The following is a 24110-nucleotide window of genomic DNA, read 5'->3' on the forward strand; positions in this document are numbered from 1 at the left end:
GGTGGCTGGAAAATGCAGGCGATACACTGTGTGTTCTCAACCCGCATTTACAGTCACCCGATTAGCTGAGAGCTCTTCCCTGGGTGTAAAAATACATTAGCATAATCCAATCTGGTGGTGTTAGTTGACACAATTAACATGGCTTTGTGTTTCCTATTTAACTGGGGGCACATTTTCCTCATGAATTTATGCTGCAAGGAATGATTATACATTGTATGTGAGGTTCCAGAGTCACACTGGCAGCAAAGAAAGCTCACACATTCATCATTTTTTTCCAACTGGCAAAACAAACTTTGTTAAGCAAAATGGGCACAGCTGAGCTGGTCTGTCGGGAGGATGGTAGTATTTTCTTGCCGTAAGAAAATAATGTCTGTTTTGTCTGTGTTCAGTTGTAGATAGTTTTGCTGTGACCAGGCGGGACAGTATAGGTACAGGCCTGGAGTTGGTAAACTCAGTCGTCTGGTCTGAAAATGTATCAGACATTTGAGTTTTGGCAGTATAAGATTGCGATAATATCGTACATTCTTTCAATATATAAAAGCAGGAGTTGGTTACATGCCTAATAAGGCAGGGGACAGCTGTGATGCCCTGGCACCCCAGCAACAGACAGGGGCTTATGTGGAGAAACAGACCATCAGCTGTTCCGTCTTTCTGGGAATTGGGAAGCAACTGAAAGTCCACCAAATGGCGTCCAGTAAAGATCGCCCTGCTCTGGTGGCTGGTCAAGAAAAGGCTTGGTTTAAGGTCGTGGTCTTCTTCATATTAAGTGCTCTCTCTCTGTGATCACTGAATCACAGTCCTTCAGAGCATCATGGGCCACACAAGATGGCTTGGTGGGCCTTGTGGGTGCCCCAGTTCCCTATTTTTGACAACCATGTTTTAGGGTTATTGGTGATGCTCAGTTTGGTTATCAGGTAAGAACGGTATTCAAAGTGGAAAGCCTTCATTGTAAAACAATGAGGCAAGCTCAAGACGAATTCAAGATGTTTGAGTTGGGTGAGTATGAAGAGTAATAGGTCATTGATTTAAGCATTGCTCCCATCAATGTGAAATAGTACTATGGGATGACTGAACGTTCTTGGCTTCTAGGCACAAGGAGCAAATAGACTTGGATAAAACATGAATATCAGTCCATCAGTTACACTCTTACCTGACGGCTACAAGATCCTCTCCGTGGCCAGGCCCAACCGTGTTGGGGGGGTGTGGCCCTTATCTTCCCTGAGTGGATCCCTGCCACTGTTACTCCCACGCAGATCTACTCCTCTTTTGAATGTCTTGTCTGCCGACTCTCTCTCCTAGCCATTCCCTTACCGTGGCTACTATCTATCGGCCACCTGGTCAAATCTCCTCCTTCCACTCTGACTGGGCGGACCTCTCCTCCTCACTCTTATCCTCAACCACTCAACTCCTCCTTCTTGGAGACTTCAACATCCACCTGGATGCCTCCTGTCCCCCCTCTGGACTCTTTCGCGACCTCTGCCACTCTCTCTCACTCTCTATCCTCCCGTCTGGGCCGACCCACTCTGCAGGGCACACTCTTGATGCTATGATCTCCTCTGACCTTCCCCTCTCTGTCCCTCTCTCCACTCCTCTCTCTTGGAGTGATCATTTTCTCCTATCCTCTCACCTCACCCTCCCTACCCCACAGGCAAATCCACCCTCATCATTGCCACCTTCCTTCTTGGTCATCCGACCTATGAAGCGCGTGTCAGTTGAGGCTTTTGCTGCCACCTTCTCGCCCCCTCTTCTCTCTTCGGCTGACTCCCACCCTGACACACCCCTCTCCACTCTCCACTCTGCTATATCTGATACTCTTGATATCCTTGCCCCTGTCATGAGAATCCGCCTGAAGCCCAAAGCCAAATGTAACTCCTGGTATGACTCGGATCTCGTCACCCTTAAACGCAAGTGCAGGGTGGCAGAGAGGAAATGCCATGCTTCATGTGCATCCTCTGACAAACTGGCCTGTCGTCTGCTCCAAAGGCAATGCCGGCTCTCTGTTCTCTCCAAGAAGAGAGCCCACATCCAAGCCCGCATCTCTGCGGCATCTAACAATTCGGCCAAACTCTTTAAAATCTGCAAGGAGCTGGCCAACCCTGCTGCAGTCTCTACCTCTCCTGTCCCCTCCCAGGCCCTCTGCTCAGCACTGGCCTCTCACTTCATCTCACAAACTCAGGACATCCTGTCCTCACTCTCCTCCTATCACCTCTCCCCCTCTATTCCCTGCTCTCCCTCTGGCCCTTCTGCAGCCATCCCTCCTCTCCCCTTCTCTGCCTTTCCCCTTTTTTCTGCTGACGAGGTTTCGAGACAAGTCCGATCTCTATGAAAGTCTCGTCAAAACAGGTCCACCCCTGTTCCTCCAAAACTATCAAGGACCACATCGACTCCTTGGCCCCTGCCCTTGCTGACTTCTGCAATCACTCTTTCGCCGCTGGAGTCTTCCCATCCCCTCTCAAGCACTCCCTTGTGCACCCCCTTCTTAAGAAGCCCTCTTCCGACCCCTCCTGCCCAGCTAACTACCGCCCATTCTCTATCACTCCCTTCCTGGGCAAGCTCCTGGAGAAACTGGCCATCTCCCAGATTAATCTCCATGCTGAATCTGTTGGCAGTCTTCATGACCATCAGTCTGGCTTCAGAGCTGCCAGAAGCACGGAAACTGCTCTCCTGAACATCCGTGAGGACCTGCTCTCGAACCTTGATTCTAACATTCCTTGTGTTCTCATTTTGCTTGATCTCTCTTCTGCCTTTGATACTGTCAACCATACCATCCTGCTCAACCGTCTCCGTGATAACCTGGGTATCACTGGTCAGGCTCTGGCGTGGCTGACCTCTTTCCTCTCCAATCAACCCTCCCAGGTCCAACTTGGGTCTTTCCTTTCTGACATCTTTTTCTCTACCTGTGGTGTCCCCCAGGGTTCTAACTTCTCCCCCTGGCTTTTCAACCAGTATCTGGCACTTCTCGCCCACCGCATCGCCGCTCTCTGCCCCTACTTTCAGTGCTATGCGGATGATACCCAGCTCATTTTCAGGCTACCCTCGGCCTCTTCTTCTCCTTCCCTCATCTCTGACTGTCTTTCTGCTATCCAGGACTGGTGCGCCGCCAATGACCTCTGCCTTAATGCCAGTAAGACTGAGATTCTACTCATCGGCACACCCACTCCCTCCTTCCCTGCAGCTCTCTGGCCGGCCTCTCTTGGCCCTCTTCCTGCTCCTACCTGCAAGGCAAAAAACCTCAGAGTCATCTTCGACTCCACACTCTCCTTCTCTCCTCACATATCTGACGTCTCTAAGAAGTCACACTACCAGCTACACCTCCTCAGAGGTATCCTTCCTTTCCTCTCCTTCCCCCAGAAGCTGACTGTCTCTAGAGCCCTGGTTCTCTCAAAGCTTGACTACTGTAACAGCCTCTATCTAAATCTGCCTGCCTCTACTCTCCGCCCTTTGCAACTCATCCAGAACAGGACTGCGAGACTTGTCCTTGGCCTCAAGCCCAGGGACCGTATCTCTCCAGGACTGAAATCGCTACACTGGCTCCCAGTGATTGCAAGGATCAAGTTCAAAACCCTCTGCATTGTCCACAAGGCCTTTTGGGGCCTTGGGCCAAAATACTTTCAACTCTCTCTTCCTAAATATCTTCCTTCTCGAGCTCTTCGCTCATCCGCCTCCAACTCCCTCAGGGTCAGCCGCTTCTCCAAACAACAAGTTGATGGCAGATCTCTCTCCGTTGCAGGGGCCTCCCTCTGGAACAGCCTTCCTGCCTCCCTGAAACTTGAGGAGAACCATCTCCAGTTCCAGAAGCACCTCAAAACCTTCCTCTTCGCCTCCGCTTTCTCTCCCCCTCTCCCCTGCTAAAGTTATTGAAACTGCACTGAATCTGCAACTGGGCCACTCGCCGTTCTCGGTCCTTGGCCCAGCCACTCTCCCCTGCACTGCCTCCCTGGCACCCCCTGCACTACGGGACTGTGTCTGTATCCCACAGCCCCCCCATTCCAGCACATATCTGCCCTTACTCACACTGCCACTAGTTGGCCCTTGTTTTTTTTCTTCCTGTATGCTATTAACCCTGTAATGCACTTTCCCCTCTCCCCCCCCCTGCACTTCTCCCTTTCCCCTCTACCCTTGCACTTGCACAATCTGAATGACACCTGGCCTAGTAGGATCGTTGTCTGTCTCCCCTTGTTTCCCCCCCTTGCCTCGTCGTGCCTTGAAACACTTATGTATAGGCGCGTTACAAATGCCATATCATATCTTACAAATGCCATATCATATCATATCATGTCTTGTACTGGGACTTGGTGCTTGAGAGCCAGCCTACCTGATGGGGGTAGTGGGAGGTGGGGGAAGGGCATGGCAGTTGGACAGGCCACATCCTATAATTGGTGATTTTCCCCATGGAAGTAAGAGAGTATTGCAGAAGCCTGATTAGGAAGCTTTTGCAATAATACATTTTGCTCAATACCAGAGTGTTGATCCAGGACTTAGATAAGTGGCAGGTTCTGTGCATTAATATCCAGAATATGTGGTGGCAGAAGAGATGACGGAGTGACAAGCGTCGTGATGCTGCCGTTTCTGGCTCAAGGTGAGCAGAGAAAGGCCTCGGGGGGAATTAGATGTGGAGAGGTAATGAAGTGGGTGAGGGGAAACTGGTGATTTCAGTTTTTTGCAGATCTTCGCCTGATGGACGGGTAGCAATGAATTGGTGGGTGGATGTGAGGCAGTCCATGATTTTCACTTGGAGGCGAGGGGTGAAGAAGCTGGAGCAGAAGAAAAATTGTTTGTCCTCCAAACATTTGTGGTAGATGTCCGAGGAGAATACCATGTTTAGCAGAGAGGTTCTGTATAGAGGGGTGAGGAGGGGTGTTACGAGCAACCCTTGTGAGAAGCCTACTGGAAATTGGATTAGGATGGGCATTAGAGGTGCACCTGGATCTAAAGAATGAGTGGTTTGAGAAATATGAGGTGAATCAGTGAAGCTCTGTACACATTACGTCTAAGAAGGAATTTGCGGTATGAAATGCAGGGCAGGGGACCAAGTTTGAGGCCGGAGATTGTTCAACGAGCTTGGAAACGTGGATGACAGAGGTCTTGGTTAAGTTGAGTTGTGGTACAATGAATGCAGGGGTTTCCATAGATTATGGGAGACTAGGCAGAGTGTGAATCTATTGACAGTAATTCCTGTCTTTTCAGGAAGGGCAGGAGGAGTAGGATGGGCGGTGGTTGGTGGTAGTGGCTTGCAATGCCATTATTTTATTGTGTAGGGGGAATACAACCGTTGTTTTGAAGTTGTCGGACTAGTCATCAGAGCGGAGTGATCGGTCAGCTTGCGACCTGTGCACGAGGAAAAGTTGAGGCATTTGCACAGATCCATGTCTTTCACATACTTTAAGTGTACACTTTGGGTCTTGTGAGAAAAGACACGATTTTGATATATCAAGTAAGACATTGATGTGTTATCCATCTTCATTTATCAAGTGAACCCACTCCACAAAATGATATACAACAGTACCTGCCATCAGTTGATATATATTTATTCATGTTTACACCAGTGTAAAGAAAATGTGTTTCATGCTATACATCTTTATTAAAAACAATACATATAAATAAATAATAATGCATTTGTATTATAAACACAATCCTTTTTACATAAACAATGTTTCCTGTATTATAAAATCTGTTGCAGTCACTGGATGCATCATCTTTCTTTCATCTGATATAAAAAGCTTGTGCTCAGTGATTTGTAACTGCAATGATAGGCATTGCTTGTGTACTCTCAACAGTGCCATGCATGGGCGTGTCGCATAGAACATGTCTCTAGCAAAGGCAATCTCTCTAGGTTGGTACTATGTGAGGTATACTCATGGGCAGAATTTGGAGGTAGCAATGGGTAGCATTGATCCCTGTGCACCCAGCTCGAGGACCTGTGACGTTGCCACTCAGACTACTGGTCTTTTAAAAGTCAGAATGCTTTTCAGCTGTTGCTTGTTTTAGCAGCTGATTGCCTGATGACTATTATCAATCACTGTAATTGAAAGCAAGGGCTCTTATCTTTATTACTGGTCCGCTTGGCGACTCCTCTACTGCTTCAATTTGTTTATAGCTCCTTATATGTCTAATGTTACTGTTCATCTGTTAGTCACATTCTCGTCGCGTCTCAGTGGAGTATAGCAGTGAAAAGCCAATACCGCTCAAGAAGACGTAAAAACGAATACTCTGTTATCCCGAAATCTGTGCATCTTTAATCATCCGCATTGGGGAAAGCCAACGCGGATGATTAAACGCGTTGGGGAAAGCCAACGCGGATGATTAAAGAGGCACAGATATCGGAATTTGACCCAATAAATCAAAGCTGAAACCAAGGGACAATAGAAGACAGATGGAATATGCCCTGATTTGATAGCGGAAAACTGGCGAAACACGTGTCATCAGAAGGGCACACACTGAGTTTATCATTAAACTTTGGTGATGGAAAATTACTTGGCGCATGGGCTTGAAGAGTATTTGTTTTTTTATTATCAATCACTGTTATTTGTCACACTGCGCCCTCGAGTTTTCAAAATAGTTTGTTTCAATCAGATGTACAATGTCCTGGTATTGAGCCATACAGGATGGGATATCACTCCCTGTTATGCCTCAGAGAGGCCAAGCCCTGTGTGATGTCACTTCCACAATCCCTATGATTTTGGTGAAGTGACGCCATTGAGTACACCAGCAGTTTTCCAGACAGCATGATTAATTTAGCAAAATAAATCAGATTTCAAAAGAAAATCCGATACAGGAAATGAAAAAGCACATTAACATGGTACTTTATACAGTTTGGTTTTGGGAGTAGACATCATTTGGGGTCCTAAAGGGCTTCTATAAAAGTGCTAGGGTATGACGACAAACGGTAAGAGAGGCGGCTCATCCACAGAAACCTGATTTTGCGAAAAGTGACACAAAGTGGAGAAACCAGTCCCTCAATCTGTTGGGAAGCAGACCTCTTCCACACTGTTGCCTTGCTCGTTCTCTTCCAGGCCACCGCGGCGATCTAACTGATTGTACTCAAACGTCACCCGGTTAATAAATTTACCACTGGAGACCATTCGCACTACGGTATTGTCGCACCCAATCTTCATTCGAGCTAATGAAAAAAAAAGAGAATACCATTCAATCATATGTCATGAAATATGTTTAAAAATTTGCCACCAACTAAAAACTGTAGTCAACGTTTTCATTTTGTATTTATTTCAGGCAAGTAATCCTGTATTTCTTCTTGGCAACAGTGATTCATTCTATGTAAATTTGTCCTAGAGCATTGAAATGGCTTTGTGCTAGAAAACACTATTAGACATTCAAAATGAAGCATTAGATTTGAAAGCGTTCCTTCAAGTACATGTAAGACATAAGCAACAAACGGGTGGTTACTCTTATCTAATACATTGGGCCTCATTACATGGACGGCAGTAAGGGTTTACCGGTACCGGTAAGGGTACCAGTGCCGGTAAACTCTTACCGCCTTACTAAGAGGTCCCTTTGTGGGACCCTACCTTAACGTCGGTACCGTAATTAACGCCTCCCCCATTCCCTGTGAGCCCTATGGGGGCAAAAATGGGAATGGGGAAGGGCCATGGTGAATGGGGAATTACCGCCCCACACACCTTGGAATAGGGCGGTAATTCCGCCATTCACCATGGCGGACTCAGTAAAATACCGGTGGCAACCATGGCGCCGTCCGTGTAATGAGGCCATATGTATGTTTCTCTGTCTTCTTTGTCCTACAAGGAAATGGAAAATTGCATGGCTAAATTGAGGGCCTCATCTTCATGACTTGCTGATCCTTGTCTCTTGAAACCCTCCTCGTTCCTAGGGATCTTTTAGACATGCTCATGTCCCTTAAACTTTCTGCTTACATGGACACATTCCTCCCACCATCCCTCACTGAACCACTCACCAGCCCAGCATTCAAAGCATTCCTCTGTGTTGTGAACGCCTCCCTCAATGAAGATGCATTGCCAGACATATTAAAGATAGATCTTATATGACTCCTTTATAAAACAAAACGAGCTTGACCCAGAGAACGTAGCCAAATACAGACCCATCACAAACCACAAGCTTATCAAGAAAGTCCCCAACTATGTACCAGAATCAACCAGCTTGGCCTCCTCAGAGATTACCAGTCCAGCTTCTGCCCCAAATTCAACACAGAGACTGCAAACATTCAAGTGGTGGAAAATGTTCTGCAAATCCCAGAGACAGAGAACTCATGCCTCCTAGTCCTCTTAAAATACATGGCTGCCTTCGACACAGTTGACCACCTAACTCTCCTCTTCCTCCTCGCCAACAGGATGGGCTTCTCCGTGACTGTTCAAAAATGGTTCATTCCTACCTACACAGCAGAAGCCAGGTCATACATATGGGCCCATTCAGATCCATCGTAGTCCTAGCCATGTGTGGAGTCCCCCAAGATGCCACCCTCTCCCCAGTCATCTTCAATATGTACATGGAATCCTTGGGATCTTTCCTAAATAACCCCAGCATAGATGTCCATCAGTATGCTGGCAACACTCTACTGGATCACTGGATCATAAGAACAGCGGCCCCTAGGATATTTCTAGCCTCCGTCTCCAAATGCCTAACTACCATACAAACATGGATGTAAAACTCCTACCCCAATTTGAACCCCACCAAGACTGAATTGATCCTCATTGGCCCCCCCGTCAAACAACAATTCATGGAACAATGGCTGTATGACATGCACCTGGAAGGAGTCACTCCATATCTGCCAAACCCAACCAAAACCCTGGATTAATCTTTCACAGGATCCTTTGCTACCAAAAGCACATAGTCAAAAAGGTGCAAACTGTGTATCTACAGATCGCCATACTCCAAATGGGTGGAAAGTTGGAGATTTACCTCCAGTTTAAAGCCCAAACTCGGGATTGGGTGGAGCGTTAATGCGGTGGTAATAGCATTAGACCACATTTTTGTCACTCGGCCCAACCCGTGATGAGGCCCTATAGCTGGAAACCGCCCTCGTTTTCCCAAACGCCTCTTGCCCTTTCTTCCACACACCTCTTGCATTCTTCCCCTGGAGCATTCCGAATAGCATCTGAGCGCTGTGCTCCACAAATGAAGAGAGTTATTGCCTCTAGCTACGCTTTCAATTGAAAATGTAATATTTGGGAAAATAGATTTTGCAGCAACGCTAGACCTTTTTTGTGGCAGCATTGTCTAGGAGATTGCTAATCATTTAGACAAAAATTACCAAAAACAGTGGATAATAAAAATAATTCTTGCTTTGTAATATTGTTGTAAACAGTGTTCTCTACTTTTGACAAACCTCCAAAAGTCATGAAACATCAGTGCACTGTTATAACCTATCTGCCACTCTAAGGTAGCCTTTAAAATAAAATCATTGGCCCCAAACGTCAATTCGCATAGGGCACGGACGGTGCTCAGCGCTAGGTCAAGGCTGCTTAGTTTTTTCTTGCTAGTTCCTGGAACCTCTCCATACAGTACAGGGACAGAGAAATGGCAAGAGGCACACCGCCTCTCAATGCAGACTTTCAATAGCAGGGGGCCAGAGTTCCATCACCTTTGTTGCCATAGGTAAATGTATCCCCAACTGTCACTCAGTGTTAAGATAACCTTGATTTGTGATTCGTGGCAAGAGCGGTGGAATGAATGCCTCCGGGGGCCCACCCGGTCCCAATGACCCATGCCCTTCAGGAACTATGCACTAGCGCAGATTGCCGATTGACAGTGCGCGTTATGCTTTCCAAGCCTTGGTTTTGGAAGTCAACTTGTACATCACCATATATCAGGTATGCCAAACCCAACACAGGTATTTTCTGTCATTGGAAACTGAAAAGGGACTGTTGTTTTGGGACTTTATGAATTATCACCCAATTAGCAGATTTGACACATCTGACTCTAATTTAGTGGTCTGAAACACTCCAAATCCTCAAATATAGCTTTCTACAAAAAACATTGTTTTTTTAGCGCTTCCCAAATAAGAAAAAAACACTAGGTACAATGGAATATTTTTATAATTCTTAGAAATCAATGTCTTCCAAAAAAGAAGTGGATTTTTGGCCGCTCCTATATTTCATGAAGTAACTCCACCGTAGTTGCCAGACATAGCTTTGACCCACTGGATTGGGTTTTCATATATCACACTCAGATTAGCCCTGGCAGTTGTGTAGTCTGCTGAAATCTGCTATGCGCTTGCTGTACCAAGTCATAAATGCAGCACAGTTTAGTATGATGAAGGCAACTTTCTCTCCAATGAAGAGGGCAACTAAGCATATTGTGGTATGGACATGGTAGGGAATGAGGGTCTTGCCCACCCTCTTTTGTCCATTCTGACAGGCCCAAGCACCGCTCCGACCTAGGCCTAAGTGTATAGGGTGCATGCCCTCGCTATCAGGAGTTCCTGGATACACTATCAGTATAGGTTTGTTGCCACAGTGGTGAAAATCCTTGCAGTCAGACAAAAGTGCTGCCTAAGTAGTACACGCCCAGTAGGGTTCAATCTATCCCTCTGTCTCGACCATTGATCGCTTATACTGTTACTAAGAATTGGCAGAGTTATCTGAATTCATGATCAATAGTTGAACATAGATGTGGTGCGTTTACTCTTCCCTTACAAGGTCCCTCTGCATATAGGCTGATACTGGGGGACAATGTGATTGGGTTCGTACTGCTTAATATTAAAGTCTAGCGTTTGTGGCTGTGAGTCCCTTCTCTATCTCTCATGCAATCCCACTAAACCCAGGGAATTGTACCAACGTTTGTTATTGAACATAGTTTATATTAAAGCTTTTCAGATGTAATAGTTACGTTATTATGCTATGTTATATTTATTTATGCTGAGCACCGCTCCCACTCGAGGGTAGTCTACAGGCACTCACGTGGCGCTACAAGAGAAGATGGTGTGGTGTGTTAGTGAGGATAGGATGATAGGATAGGTTCAGAACCTGGAGGAACTGGCGTCTGTGTGCATTGTCGTGCATGTGGGAGTTGGTTTGAGAGGCCCCGCTTGTTGTATCCATATGGATAGGACTCAGTGCCTCGAATGTGTGCTAGTGTTTTGTGTTGGTTGTGTGGGTTATATGAGGTTAAAGTGGGGTTAGAGTGGGGCTGTGGCCATGCGCACTGGTTGGTTGTAATCCATAAGGGGTCCAGAGTTGCAGATGATTGTTAGGTGTTTTATTGTCTTGTGTTGGTGTGAATTTGTGTAGTGTCGATGGATTTATGGATTATGTGCAAGGGTATGTTCCCTCTAAGGTTACTTCCAGAGTCTCAGAGAGTTGGTTGAGTGCGAAGATTAGATTAGTTCTCGGTGCATCTATGGGTAGTGTGGCTAGCCCGTGGTTGTGTATAGTGGTATTGGTTATGTTGGAGGAGCAGAAAGTGGGAATTGGTTAGTACATTGGTTAATTTGACAGTGCCTCTGAAGTGCATCTTTGATTGCTGCTCGATGGTACCTTCCCATGTTCTTGGTTGCGGTCCATCAGCCAGCCCTGCCTCCTCTCCAAGCATGTCGGCTTACTTCCCCTATGGATTTGGGCTAGGGATTGGTTGTACCCAGTGTGTTACTAGTTACTTGGCAGGTATTAGTCTCAGCAGTGGTGTTTGGCCTGTTTTGTGGTTGGCTGCTAAATGGGTGCACAATTTGTATTATAATAAATTAGAGGAAGTGGTGATCTACCAGGCGACCCAAGTTATGTGGGTGAGCAGAGGACTTTTAATTTGATGCGTTTTTGTACTGGAGCCAATTTAGGCTTCTCAAAGCTGGAGTTATGTGGTCTCTTCTGTTTAGTCTTAGGAGAATCCTGTCTGCTGTGTTTTTGACCCCTACGTAGAGGCTGCTTGTGTAGTCAATTCTTGTAAGTATCAGGGATATAACTGTGAGAATTCTGTGTGGAAGGGAGAGGTATAGGAGCAGCTCCTTGAGTAGTCTTTGGAGATAGAAGCATTTTTTAGTGATTGTGTTGACGTGTGGTTCCAGGGTTAGTCTGTTTTCCATGAGTATTCCTAGGCTATTTACCATGTTGGAAGTCTCTGGTTTTGTTCACATGCCTGTCGCCCAGCCCAGTTGTGGGTTGGTTGCATTGCTTTCTGTGGGTGAGATAATTATTTCCATTTTGGACGGGTTCAGTTTGAGGTTGTTTGTTGTCATCCAGTTGTAGATGTCTGTGAGACTGTTGTTGAGGCTGTTGTTTGGTTCCTGGGTTGTGAGCATCTTCACAAACAGCTGTGTCATCTGCATAGTTGTAGGCGGGTAGTCATGTGTTCTAATGATTTTCATCGGGGCTTATGTAGATGTTGAAGAACAGGGCAGAGAGGCTGGATCCCTGTGGAACTCCGCAGTACATGCTTTTGGTGTTTGAGATGAAAGGTGGTAAGTAGGTTCTTTCAGTTATATTTGTGAGGAATGAGGCAAACCATCTTAATGCGGATTCCTGTATGCCACATTCGATTAGTCTTTTTATTAGCGTTGCATGGCTAATTGTGCAGAATGCCACAGTTAGGTCCAATAGTATAAGGGCAGATTGAGTGCTGTTGTTTGCTTTTATTTTCAGGTCGTCTCACATTGATAGAAGTGCTGATTCTGTTCCTCTCATTGGTCTGAAGCCAGCTAGCGAGTGGTCGAGTATTCTGTTCGTTTCAACGTATTTAACAGGATCTTGTATACATGGTTCTCCAAGATCTTCGCTGAGTAGGGCAAGTTCAATATGGGTCTGTAGTTTCTTGGGTCTTCTGCACTTTCTGATTCCTTTTTTACCAGTGGTTTGATGGATGCTGATTCGAAGGAGGTTGGTATGAGTCCGGTTTTAAGTTATATGTTCATTAGTAACATTGGCAAAGACATGCGAGAAGGAATATGATATACTTTTAACCAATGACACTTTGACAAACATTGAGCCCATGTTCTCTGCCTCTGACATATGGAATGGGCACTACAATGGAAGACCTTGGACAGTGCTCTTACTGGGCTTTCTTACTAGGTACATGTCAGAGATGCTTCTATGAATGTGGTGCGTTTACACCAACCTGAACTCTTGCAATGAATGCAGCTCCGGTTATTTTTGACCTACATCCCATATGCTGACTTCATATAGGGACACTACAGATGCTATACTGTGAACGTCTGCACACTGGTCCATAAGTTGTGCTCTTGATTTTATTGCACGTGTACATAGAAAACACAACAATGGAAAACCCACTCCGTCAACTCCATGCAGGAAAATGCGGTGAAGGTCATGTCCAATAGAGCTTTTTTAGCTATTTGAATTCATAAAAGCACAAACAAAATCACATCAAATTAAATGTGAAAAGCCTGCAATAGTTATTCAAACATTCTGACAGTTAACAACTCCGCCCCTTTCAAGGTGCAGAGGGTATCCATTCACTTTTTGTCTTATATGGAGTGTCCTATAAAGAAAAATGTTCAAGGACCAAGAAATCAGCGTATTAGGGGTTAAAAGACTATAGAAAAAGTGCGTCTGAATTGTTAAAATGATTTTTCCAAGAGGGAAGGGTCTTCTTTTATAGCAATATAAAACATTACAATGTGCTTTGTTGTCTCTGTGGTGCGGGGGAGATAGGACATGTTCAGTCTATCCTGCCTATGTTCTTCCACCTGGCCTTGGTAGTTTCTCTGGGCAGCATTTGAAATCTGATAGGGTTAGTAATCTTACTTAGGTAACGCAGTGTGACCAAATGAGGTAGTCATCTTTCTTATCAGTGCATGATGCAATCACGGGTTGCCTCTTCAATGATGCCATCAGGGTCATGTTCCCTGATTGCCACTGCTTTGACTTTACATATTGCTAGTATGTTCTTCACTGGCTGAAGCACCCAATACGCATGTGCCAGCGGACCTTTGTAAACTCACACCTGGACTGTATCGAACCCTTTAGGGGTGTCATTTTGCTGCCTGCCTGAAGCTCCCATGGCAGCCCTCCCTCCAGTTCATTACCTGCATCCTCTGATCCTGCTGCAGCTCCTTTGGCTGCCAAAGGAGGGCTGCTTTCCCGTTTCCTGTTCATATCTGTTTCCTGCTGAACAACTTCTGGGTTACTTTGGGAATGTATGCTCTTTCCTTAAGGCGTCCATTCGCCCATGTGTCCAGAGCAAAGAGCAGACAGAACTAAGGGTTCCGGCAAATACCTTTTTTTACATTTTATTCTTTGTTCCCTGTTAGGCCCTGTTTGCCACTGGTTGCCACAAATATGACTGAAACAATGCACAAAATCAACATTTAAATAAAACTCCCAACACAGCACTCCACTAAAACAGCTAATTACATATAGCCGCATTCTGCTCAACTCCCACTCTGCACCTACACACACACACATGTAATCAATGAACCCATTAGCACACAATCCCTAGACATACTCTTTCTAACAGAGACTAAAACCCCATCACACAACTATTAACCCTGACACGATTACATCACGCTTTCTCATTCATCACATAAACTGCACCCACAAACAAGGTGGTGGCGTTGTCATCATATATAAAGATTCACTCAGCATCCCCACACACCTGATCCCCTCCATCACACCCACACAACACAATTTTACACCTCAGCTATCACTCCCCACAATCCCAACTTTCACACTGCCTGAACTGACTTCACAACTAACAACTCTCCCTGCTCCAACTTCTACTATGGCAATTTCACCCCCGGTATTTCCCATCCAGACAAGAATTTCATACTAAGAAATATCCTCACTCCACTCACCCCTTCACACAACTCATCTCCTAGCCCACACACACATAGCTGGCAACACCCTGGACCTTTAGATTTGAAGCAGAAATCATGTCTCCTTTGAAAATCTAATCTGGGTGTCATTGGCCCTCATTACAGGGTTGCTGGTAAAATCCACCGGTTGGCGGCGGGTTACCGGCAACCCTGTAACAATGTTTCTGCTGCCTCACATCCCGGTGCTACTGGGATATTATGGCAGTTGACGGAACAGTAAATCACTATTCCCGTGAAGTCACAGAGGACTCCACGGGAATGGGGTCACTGAAGCACCGGCACCGTTGCTAACGGTACCGGTGCTTCAGTGAAAACACTGCTGGTAGGGTCCTGAATTCCCAGCAGGTGAGGCCTGCCAGAAGTTCCGTGCCCCTAATGGCAGACTCTCAGTTTGGCAGTCTGGAAAGAGCACCCTTATTGAGGCCCAATTGTCTGACCATTTTGTGATCCCCTTCACGCTCACTCTACCACTCTACCCCATGAGCCACATGTCTCCCAGCCAGACAAACCATAAACATTACAGGCACAGTCTTAACACCACTCACACCACCCCCTCCTCTTCACACATGCATTTCTCCATTCACCTCAAGAGTTACAACTTCAGCACACAAGCACTAAACAAGTTGCTCTCCTTAAATCACAAAAACCCCACAACTACTACCATAAACTTGGGTTCAACAGTTCCCTCCCCTCTGTCAGTATGAAGCCAGACACTTAGAAAGAACCTAGCTAAACAATCCATGTCCGACTACTAGGACACCTCTCAGACACTTCTGCAAGAAATACAAAACAGCCATTTGCAATGACACCCACTACTTCAATCCGCCACCAATCTTACTTAGAAGCTATTCAACATCATCAAATCTCTCCTGAAACCCCCATCAACACTTTTTACACCCCATCCACTTCAATATCCACCTCCCTCATAGACTACATTTTTAGACTAACTCTAAAATGCACAATATCAGAGAGGCCCTTTCCTTTGTTCTCCCACTCCCAACCCGCACTCCCAAATAATTGAACACATGCGAAACCTTCCGTCCCATCGAGACAAACACCCTCATCTTTCTTACTGCCTAACAAGACCTGCATACCTCCTGGATGAGCATGCCCACCTCCAGCTGCATCTAATTGCATCACCGCCATCATTCCACACTGGCCCAACATCATCAACTTCTGTCTCTCATATGACACTTAACTATCTCCACTCAAAAATTTACAAATCTCCCCCTTTCTCAAAAAAACATATCTCAACCCAAACTTCTCAAAAACGACTATCCCAGTACAAGTTTGCCATACATCACCAGAATCATGGAATGCTTCATCGCTACCCAACTCCAACAACACATCACCACAAACACCCTCCTCAGCTCTTTCAATCTGCTTTTTGACCCGGACACAGCACATAGACAGCTGCACTTCACATCCTCGATGACCTCCACAACATCACTGACAAAGCACACACAGCACTACTCTTAATCCTCAACCTCTCTGCTGCATTCAACACCATGAACCACACCATTCACCTTAACATCCCAACCCACAGGATGAAACTCTCAGCCACCATCCTCGACTAGTTCACCGCCTTCCTATCAATCCTGCCCCACCCCAGTCAAGTACTTATTATTTTTGGGGTCTATATGTTTTTTTAATAACAGAACCCTTACACAACCACAATTCAATACAAAATAAAGATAAAACCTGCAATATACTTTACACAGAATAAAACACTAAACATCACATATAATTCAACCATACCAAAAAGAGGTTAAAAGACAATTCAGAAAAAATATCATCTATACAACGTGAAACTGCTAAACAGTGAATCAAGTGCTGAGTCCTTCAAGGCTTGTCTGTCTCCACTCCTCCTCAACCTATATATAGAATGCTTTGCACATACCCTTAGGAAACACAACATCCATTTCCACCAATGTGCACATGACATGCAAATATACTATCAAATCTCAACCACTCCACACTCTTAAAAGCTTCTCTCCACCATCACAACTGGATGGCCACCCACATCCTGAAGCTCATCCTGTCCAAAACAGATTACCTACTTCACTCCTGCCCCCAACCGGCACAATCCTAACCTCATCCTCTGAATAAAAGAATTCACCAAACACAACCTACACATATCCCTCTACCCATCTGTCAAATCCCTTGGCTTCACCATTGTCCCCACCTTTCCTTCACGCATCACATAGCTGCAGTCACCAAAACATGCAATCTACAACTACACCTCCTATGCAAGATCAGACATGTCCTTCCCCCTGATGACTTTCTCACCGCAGTCCAAGCACTGGTTCTGTCCAAGCGGAACTACAGCAATGCGCTCCTTGCTGGACTCCCCAACAGCACACTTGCCTCACTGCAAGCCATACAAAATGTAGCAGCCAGACTCATTCTCCACCTGGCCAAACATTCACACATTGTGCTAGCTCTCATCCATTTACACTGGCTTCCTGCACCAAATAATTTTGCCTCAAAGGACTCTGCTTTGTATTCAAATCCATCCACCAAACAAACCCATGTTACCTTTATGACAAAGTCAAACTCCTCACCCACACAAACACCAGACAAGCCAGCCAACATTGTCTACACATCCCACCCTGCAAACTGACATGCACACAAAAACAAGCCTTTAGCTACTGGACACCCAGAGCATATAATCCCCTACGTCTTCAACCCAGGCACTGCACCCTCCATCACCACTTTCAGAAAAGCCTCAAAACATACCTGCTTCCCTACACATAACCCTGTACTCCTCCACTGCTACCACTGCCCAATCTTCCTATCCTATCCTGTAAACATTTTGTAACTTCTGTTTCACCTCTCACCTTTTCAACCTTTGAACTATGTAAAGACCTCCGAGATCCACTGGGTAGGGCCAGCACTGAACAAAAATTCAACAAAGAAAACATAGAAATGTCCCTATATATTTGCTAAAGTAGTAAACATGCTTTCGAGGCTTATCTCTTTTCTAAAATGTTGAGTTCCTCTCAGGTTCCTAATAAAAAAGAATACCCACATTATTAAATTAGTTTACTTGTTCTAATTGGTTGCCATTCACGTGAAACATTCTGCCTCTATGACCAACTACCAGTAGTTTACAGGTCTCTGCACTTCATGTGAGATCCTTAGCGGTCATGTAAGCCACACAGCTATCAATCATCACCTTCAGCGCTCCTTCAGTCCTAGCAATTAGGACTGTGTCGTCAGCGTATGATAATACCGGAATATGCTGATTACCATTTTGTGGAACATCTCCTGTAAGCTCCATTAATGCTGTAAGCACATCGTTAGTATACAAATTGAAAAGCAATTGCGCCAGAGTGAACCCTCCAGCCCGATGAACCCCTCTATTTACCACAAACGATCTGGTACAATTGCCGTCATTTCTGTATCTCGCTAACACAGAATGTAATTATTAGAGGTCATAAATCAGCGTTTGCAAGTTGCCCAGAATTTCCTTTCGTAAAGATTGGAACTGTGACAGTATTCTCCTCGTACTAACTACAGGATTAAAGATTTGATAGGGCAGAGGAGCCCAAACATCCTGCACGGTGGCACGCAAATCTGCAGATATCCCACCTAGGGCTGAGCTTTTAAATAGGCCTTCTGAGCGAATTGCTCTCAAGATGTCAGGAGCCGTATAGGCCTGTTCCCGTGCTCCACATTAATGACTCTTGATGCAACCACAAGACATACTTTTTTTCCTGTAACGTATAATCCTGGTAACAGAACGTTCACAGGTGCACTGAATTCCCCAGGAGGCAGATCTTGGATAACATTAGTGACACAGCCATGATAAAGCCTGTCTGCCATAGCCATGTGCCTCCTCGCTCTTGAGGCCAACATCTTTAATGGGACCTTAATGCACATACATAGAGTGATCCATGAAGTATATGTCAGCCTTTTCTATAAAAATATATATGACGATGATGATCAGTGCCTCTCACACATCACACAACAGCGCTTTAGAGAATATCAGGCTTAAGTTATGTTATGTTATGTTAATTGAGTTTATATAGCGCTTTACACCAAAGCGCTTTACAGAATAACAACAGATACAGTAATGAATAAAACATAATATACAAACGTGAAACAAATTATTGGAACAGTATCTAGAACTATTTTCTAAGAGGAGGGAGGGGTGGGTGGGGGGGAGCCCTCAGGTGACTTGTGGCTTATAGATGATTTGTTAACCTCAAGTCAGCTGTGATGGCTTCCTGACCCGACAACCCAAACATGGCTCATGACCTCAATATTCCAGTGGGTGTGACATTCTCTGTTGCCTTTTCCCATCCCAAGGACTTGCATTGCAGACTCATGGGCTTCTAAGTTAATCACTTATTAAATGAATGAGAAGGGCACATTGAGTATTCATCCCATAGTGTCTATGCGCTGATCAGCCTATTAGTCCATATTGAAATGCAATGGTTTTCTATTTTTTGACTTGATAACTGTATCAGTCTTTCTTCAATGAACCTGTAATTCTATTAATCATGAAGATGTCTGTTCATGTTTTGGAGTCTGTGTGGTGTGGTAGGTCAGAAGAAGGAGGCAGACACTTAATTGACATTTTGAATTAGATGTATTTAAATAATAAGGATAAGGCTTATTTCCCTATTGCTAGAGGGGTATCGCCGCCTACGTAAATAACTAAAAGGTGCTCCTTAGTCATCATGAAGTCCTAAAGGAATATGTATACTGCTCAAAGCTAGTTCTAACTGACTCTGCCACTATTTTAACTAACTTAAATTAAACTTGGAGAATGTCTCTCCTCTCTAAGTTTGCCTGACGAAAATGAGCCTTCTTTATTCAAAACCTCTCTGTAACATGAAATATTGAAATTATCCCTTGCCACCTTCTGGATTAGTTCTTGTTACTCTTTCACAATGTTCTTGGGTTTATCTCTCCTTTTCTGGTAGCTTTTTGGCAGTCCTTTATCTCTTTACTATACTTTGACCCAGGCTTGTAGGTCTTCCTGTTTATTGTAACCAAGGTTTCCTAAATTGGGATATACTTTCTTGTTTCTTGACTCTTCCCCTCTCCTGTGGTTGTTCTGCTTGATTAACGTTTTCCTTATTTGCATGGAATCCTTTCTCTTGTTTGTTCCACTCTTTATCTCTGAGGTACTTTACCCTCTTCCCAGGGTGATTAGGCCCAAGTCTTAATGCCTTCTCCTTTGGGCTTATTTGCTACCCATTTATCGCTGTAGCACAGTTACATTTAAATAATTTATGTTTAGTAACTCATCATTTCCACTGGGACGAGTTTCTCCCACTTTATAACGATGTCCCGGTCGCCTATCCATACTCCTGTCTCCCCCTTACCTCTGGGTTTGCAGGGGAACGCACTCGGGCATGGCACTCGCTCCGGTTGGTTTCTCCCATTCAGCAACTTGTCCTTCTTGTCGCTACCAGTGAGTTGTCCTCTCTCTTTGGCCTTGATGCAACTGGGTATGGCTATGGGTAGCAGGGCGTCTCTTCGATTCACCAGCTGGGTAGTTTTGGTGTTGTTAGATTGCTGCACGGCCCACCACAAAGCTGTTGTGCTCATACCACCACAGGGATTAGTATTGTCTTCTCCTCTGCTCCTCTCGGTCAGTAAATGCTAGGGCTTCAGCGTTTCCCTCAGGAGTTTTCACAGAGTCGCGTGCTCTGCTGCTCTCCTCGACTCCACCTCCTCCAGGCATCACGTTTTCAGGGTGCTTGCCCTGCTTACGCTTGTCTCTCTCACTCTGTGTTCGCCTCTCCTCTGCGTGCTCTCCTCTCTCAGTCTCCTCGTCTCAATTACTTGTATGTCTTTTCTTAAAGCGACAGATCCTTTTCCTTCTTCATCAAGATGCATTTTAGTTTTGCCTTTAACTAAGTGTCTCAGCGCTCTAATATTCTTCAGATCTGATAGTCCCGTATATGCCAATAAGCAGGAGGATCTAGGGAGTTCCTCACAGGGACAGGACTCCTTGTTCCCAAAGGGGAAGTCTCTCCCAATGAGGTTCCACTTGCCCAGACACCTAGGGAGGGTTTTGCAGTGCAGGCTGACCTCCCTAGCCTCAAAGGGGGAGGCTCCCATTTGGGGAGAAGGGACGAATACCCTTGATTCGTCACAGTGTTCTCCTTATTTTAACATAAGCTTTTCAAAATGTACTCTGGGTGTTTTAGTTATGCCTTCAGTGTTCATTCCCCATTGAATTAGATGTGCCCCTATATCTGATTTTTTTTAAATGATTTTTTAGTATATTACAGCATATCAGGCTTTTTATACATCTATACAATGGATATCTACTACAAAATATACAAATACACAAATCCCAAATAATTGAAAAATGTAATACAATCATTAAAATCAATCTCCAATCTCTTTAGAATACACATTCCAACTAATTAAACAAATCATCCATCATAAGTTCAACAAACCCCAAAATGTCATCATATGGTAAACTAAATTTAAATCATTGCCCCATAGAAGCAACTCCATAGATGAGCAGAAGTATCTGACCCAGCGCTGAGCAATATGCCATACCTAAGAAAGTGCGGTCTGCAAATCTTACCCAAGCTTTTGCGGTCTGGGGCAGATGTTTTGTAGTTTAAATTTCATGACCTCCACACAGTCTGCATGCACGCTGCAGTCTGTGTTGCCCAGTTTGTGCCCCTAAGACTTCTAGTAAGCTCACAATATTACATTTGAGCTTCATATACTTATGTGCAATCCAGTTATATGGGTGTTCCTTAAGATATAGAGCCAATTTTGCAGTAACCTGGTGGCGTGTAATATATTCATGGATAAGTGACAAACTAGCAAGATTAGTGATAGTTTGCTCTTGATCTATTTATCTATTTTTGCATTTATTACAGCGCACAAAACCCTCAGGAATCTAGGTGCTAGTTACATTGAGGAAAAAGAGGAGAGGGGGGCAAATGCATTGGGATGAGTGATGAGTCTTGGGAGGAGCCGTGTTAGGTGAACAGCCAGGTCTTTAAGTTTTTGCGGAAGGTCCAGTAGGCCAGTTCTCTTGAGTGCTGGTGGGAGATTGTTCCAAAGTTTGGCAGCCACGACCGGGATGGTCTTAACCCCCAGCAAGAAGGTACATTGATGTCCTCATAATAGATTAAAATCTTGTCAATGTCAGGTCAAGGATATTAGAGGGTCGGCGGGCACACCATTTAGTGGACTCATTTACCAAACTGTGTAAACAAGTAATGCTAAGCCCTCAGTTCTCCTTAAGAGAGGCCTGAAATATAATGCTCAATAGCATGTCGGGTTCCGAGTTGCACAGTTTACAATATAACGTTAATATTAAGGAGCTCCAGATGTTGTGCAGCTTAAGTTCAAGAGATATGTATTCTACCAATAGATGTTTGCGCAATATTAACAGTGTTTTAAGACAATTAGCCTCTAAATTCAGCAGCGTCTGAGGATAATTAGCACTCCATACTGCCGATCCATATAACATCGGTGGGGGGATTTTAGCAAGGTATACTTTCACAATGGAGTCAATGGAATAACCACAATGAGTGCTCGTATATTTTTGAATGGCACCTAGATGTTGAAGTACTCTTGCTTCAACCTTGTTCCACTGGGGGGTCCATGCCAATCTATGATCAATCATGACAACCAGATATTCAAAGTGTTGTACAATAACAATCCCCTTCTTGTTAATTTGCCTTCTATAGTTCCTCTGCCTTTTACTAAGTTTAGGGCTAAATATAATTATTTTAGTTCTCTTGGAATTCATCCTAAGCCCATTCTGGGTAGAATGGTTGCTAACCTTATCCAGCAAACCTTGTAGGCCCTTTGGAGTGCTGCCCAAGATGGCCAGATCATATGCATACCGCAACCATTGTATGCACTGATGTCCAAGCCCAGGTCGGCAGGCGTCTGCCATACCTAAGGCCTCTGATAGATCTGATATCAAGATGTTAAATATAAAATGAGCCAGTGGACACCCCTTCTTTAAACCCTCCTTTGTAATCATAACAGGGGTGATCTCACCTGCACCTGTCAGTATTAAGCGCATACTGGTCTCTGAGTATAGGACAACTGGCATTCTTAGCAATCCCAAAGGGAGGCCTCCAAGACATAGCTTGTGCTACAAAAGGCTCTGCTGAATAGTGTCAAGTGCAGCACTGTAGTCAATAAATGCCACATCGATAGCCTGCTGGTGAATTCTCCATCCTGCTTCAACTGTTGGACCAAAGGCATCATATTGATCAAGGTGCCTGTCCCCTTTCTAAATCCCGTCTGGTGCAGATGGCTTAGTTTATTCTCAGATGCCCATATTTGATTTTAGACTAACACAAAATCTGATACTGACCAGAGGAAGTAATGGAGAGATCAAATCTATGCACTGTGCCCCAACCTATACCACTACTTGGCTCAGTAATGTTTCAGTCATGAAGGTAAAACAGAAAGACAATTGTATACCCCCTTTAAGTGGGGCCTGAAGCTAATGTAGTTGGAACCCACTGCAGTGACATAAGATCTGTAAATGCCCACGGAGCTCTGCTGAGTGGGCATTTACAGATTTTGGGTGGGCCTTGCCCGCTCAGGCTCTATCCTGTCTATGCATCTGCGTCCTTCACCTATGTATTGGCAACATACGCCAAGATAGGCAATACCCTTTAGAGATGTGGATCAGCAGTGGAAGCTTCAAACAACAACATTGTGGCACGTACCAACATAAAAGGAATGTCCAAGCAAATCCTGCTGAAAATAAGACTTTACTAAAAACACAGGCTCACTAGACACATGAATCACCCACTCCTGCAAGGAAAATGCACACACAAACACAGGCTAGATATATATTATAGACAGGCCGGTACATTGGGAATTGTACTGCAGGAGGGGATATTAAAAATTAACAAACAGACGAAGAAAGAAGGCAAACAAAATACTAATATTCACTTTAAAAGTACCTGGAACATGTAGGAAAAGGGGATCTAACCAGAGTTGTAGGGCCCAAGTTAAAGTTACAGGGTTTTAGGGTACCTAGGAATGCCCGGCAGGGGGCACGTTATTCTCTTATGCAGGCTCAACAGCATCAGAGGAGTCATCTTGAAGTGGCCAGTGGTTCCCAAAAGCATGATTGGCGGGGACTTCATAACAGTAGAACATCTCAACAGGCTCTCTGGGCACAGAAGGTGATCAGGAGGCAGAAGCATTGGGTGGTTTTATCTGGGGGTATGGGTGCAGCACATTGTCTGAAACTATGTTATGTTAAAGGTTCTTATACCACGCACTGTTGCCACCTGCATGGTTTCTTGGCCCTCTTGCGGATCTGTAAAGCAAAGGGGAGGGTGGGTAAATTAGCAGGACTGAGCAGGTGAAAGAGCAAGTGAACTGTGAT

The 24110-nt window shown here is 44.9% G+C and overlaps 1 protein-coding gene across 1 annotated transcript in view; it reads right to left on the reverse strand.

Annotated features, from left to right (window-relative positions):
- Window positions 1-5507: 5507 nt before the first annotated feature.
- The window catches only part of CRHBP (corticotropin releasing hormone binding protein), a 247407-nt gene continuing 228804 nt past the window's right edge, over window positions 5508-24110 (reverse strand). Inside the window, exon 7 of the mRNA XM_069627445.1 lies at window positions 5508-7120. Within this exon, the coding sequence (XP_069483546.1) occupies window positions 6957-7120 (164 nt within the window). The 3' untranslated portion in view covers window positions 5508-6956. The remainder of the gene's footprint in view (window positions 7121-24110) is intronic.

Source organism: Ambystoma mexicanum, chromosome 6p (assembly GCF_040938575.1).
Source record: "Ambystoma mexicanum isolate Mex_15411 chromosome 6p, UKY_AmexF1_1, whole genome shotgun sequence".
Lineage (NCBI taxonomy): Eukaryota > Metazoa > Chordata > Amphibia > Caudata > Ambystomatidae > Ambystoma > Ambystoma mexicanum.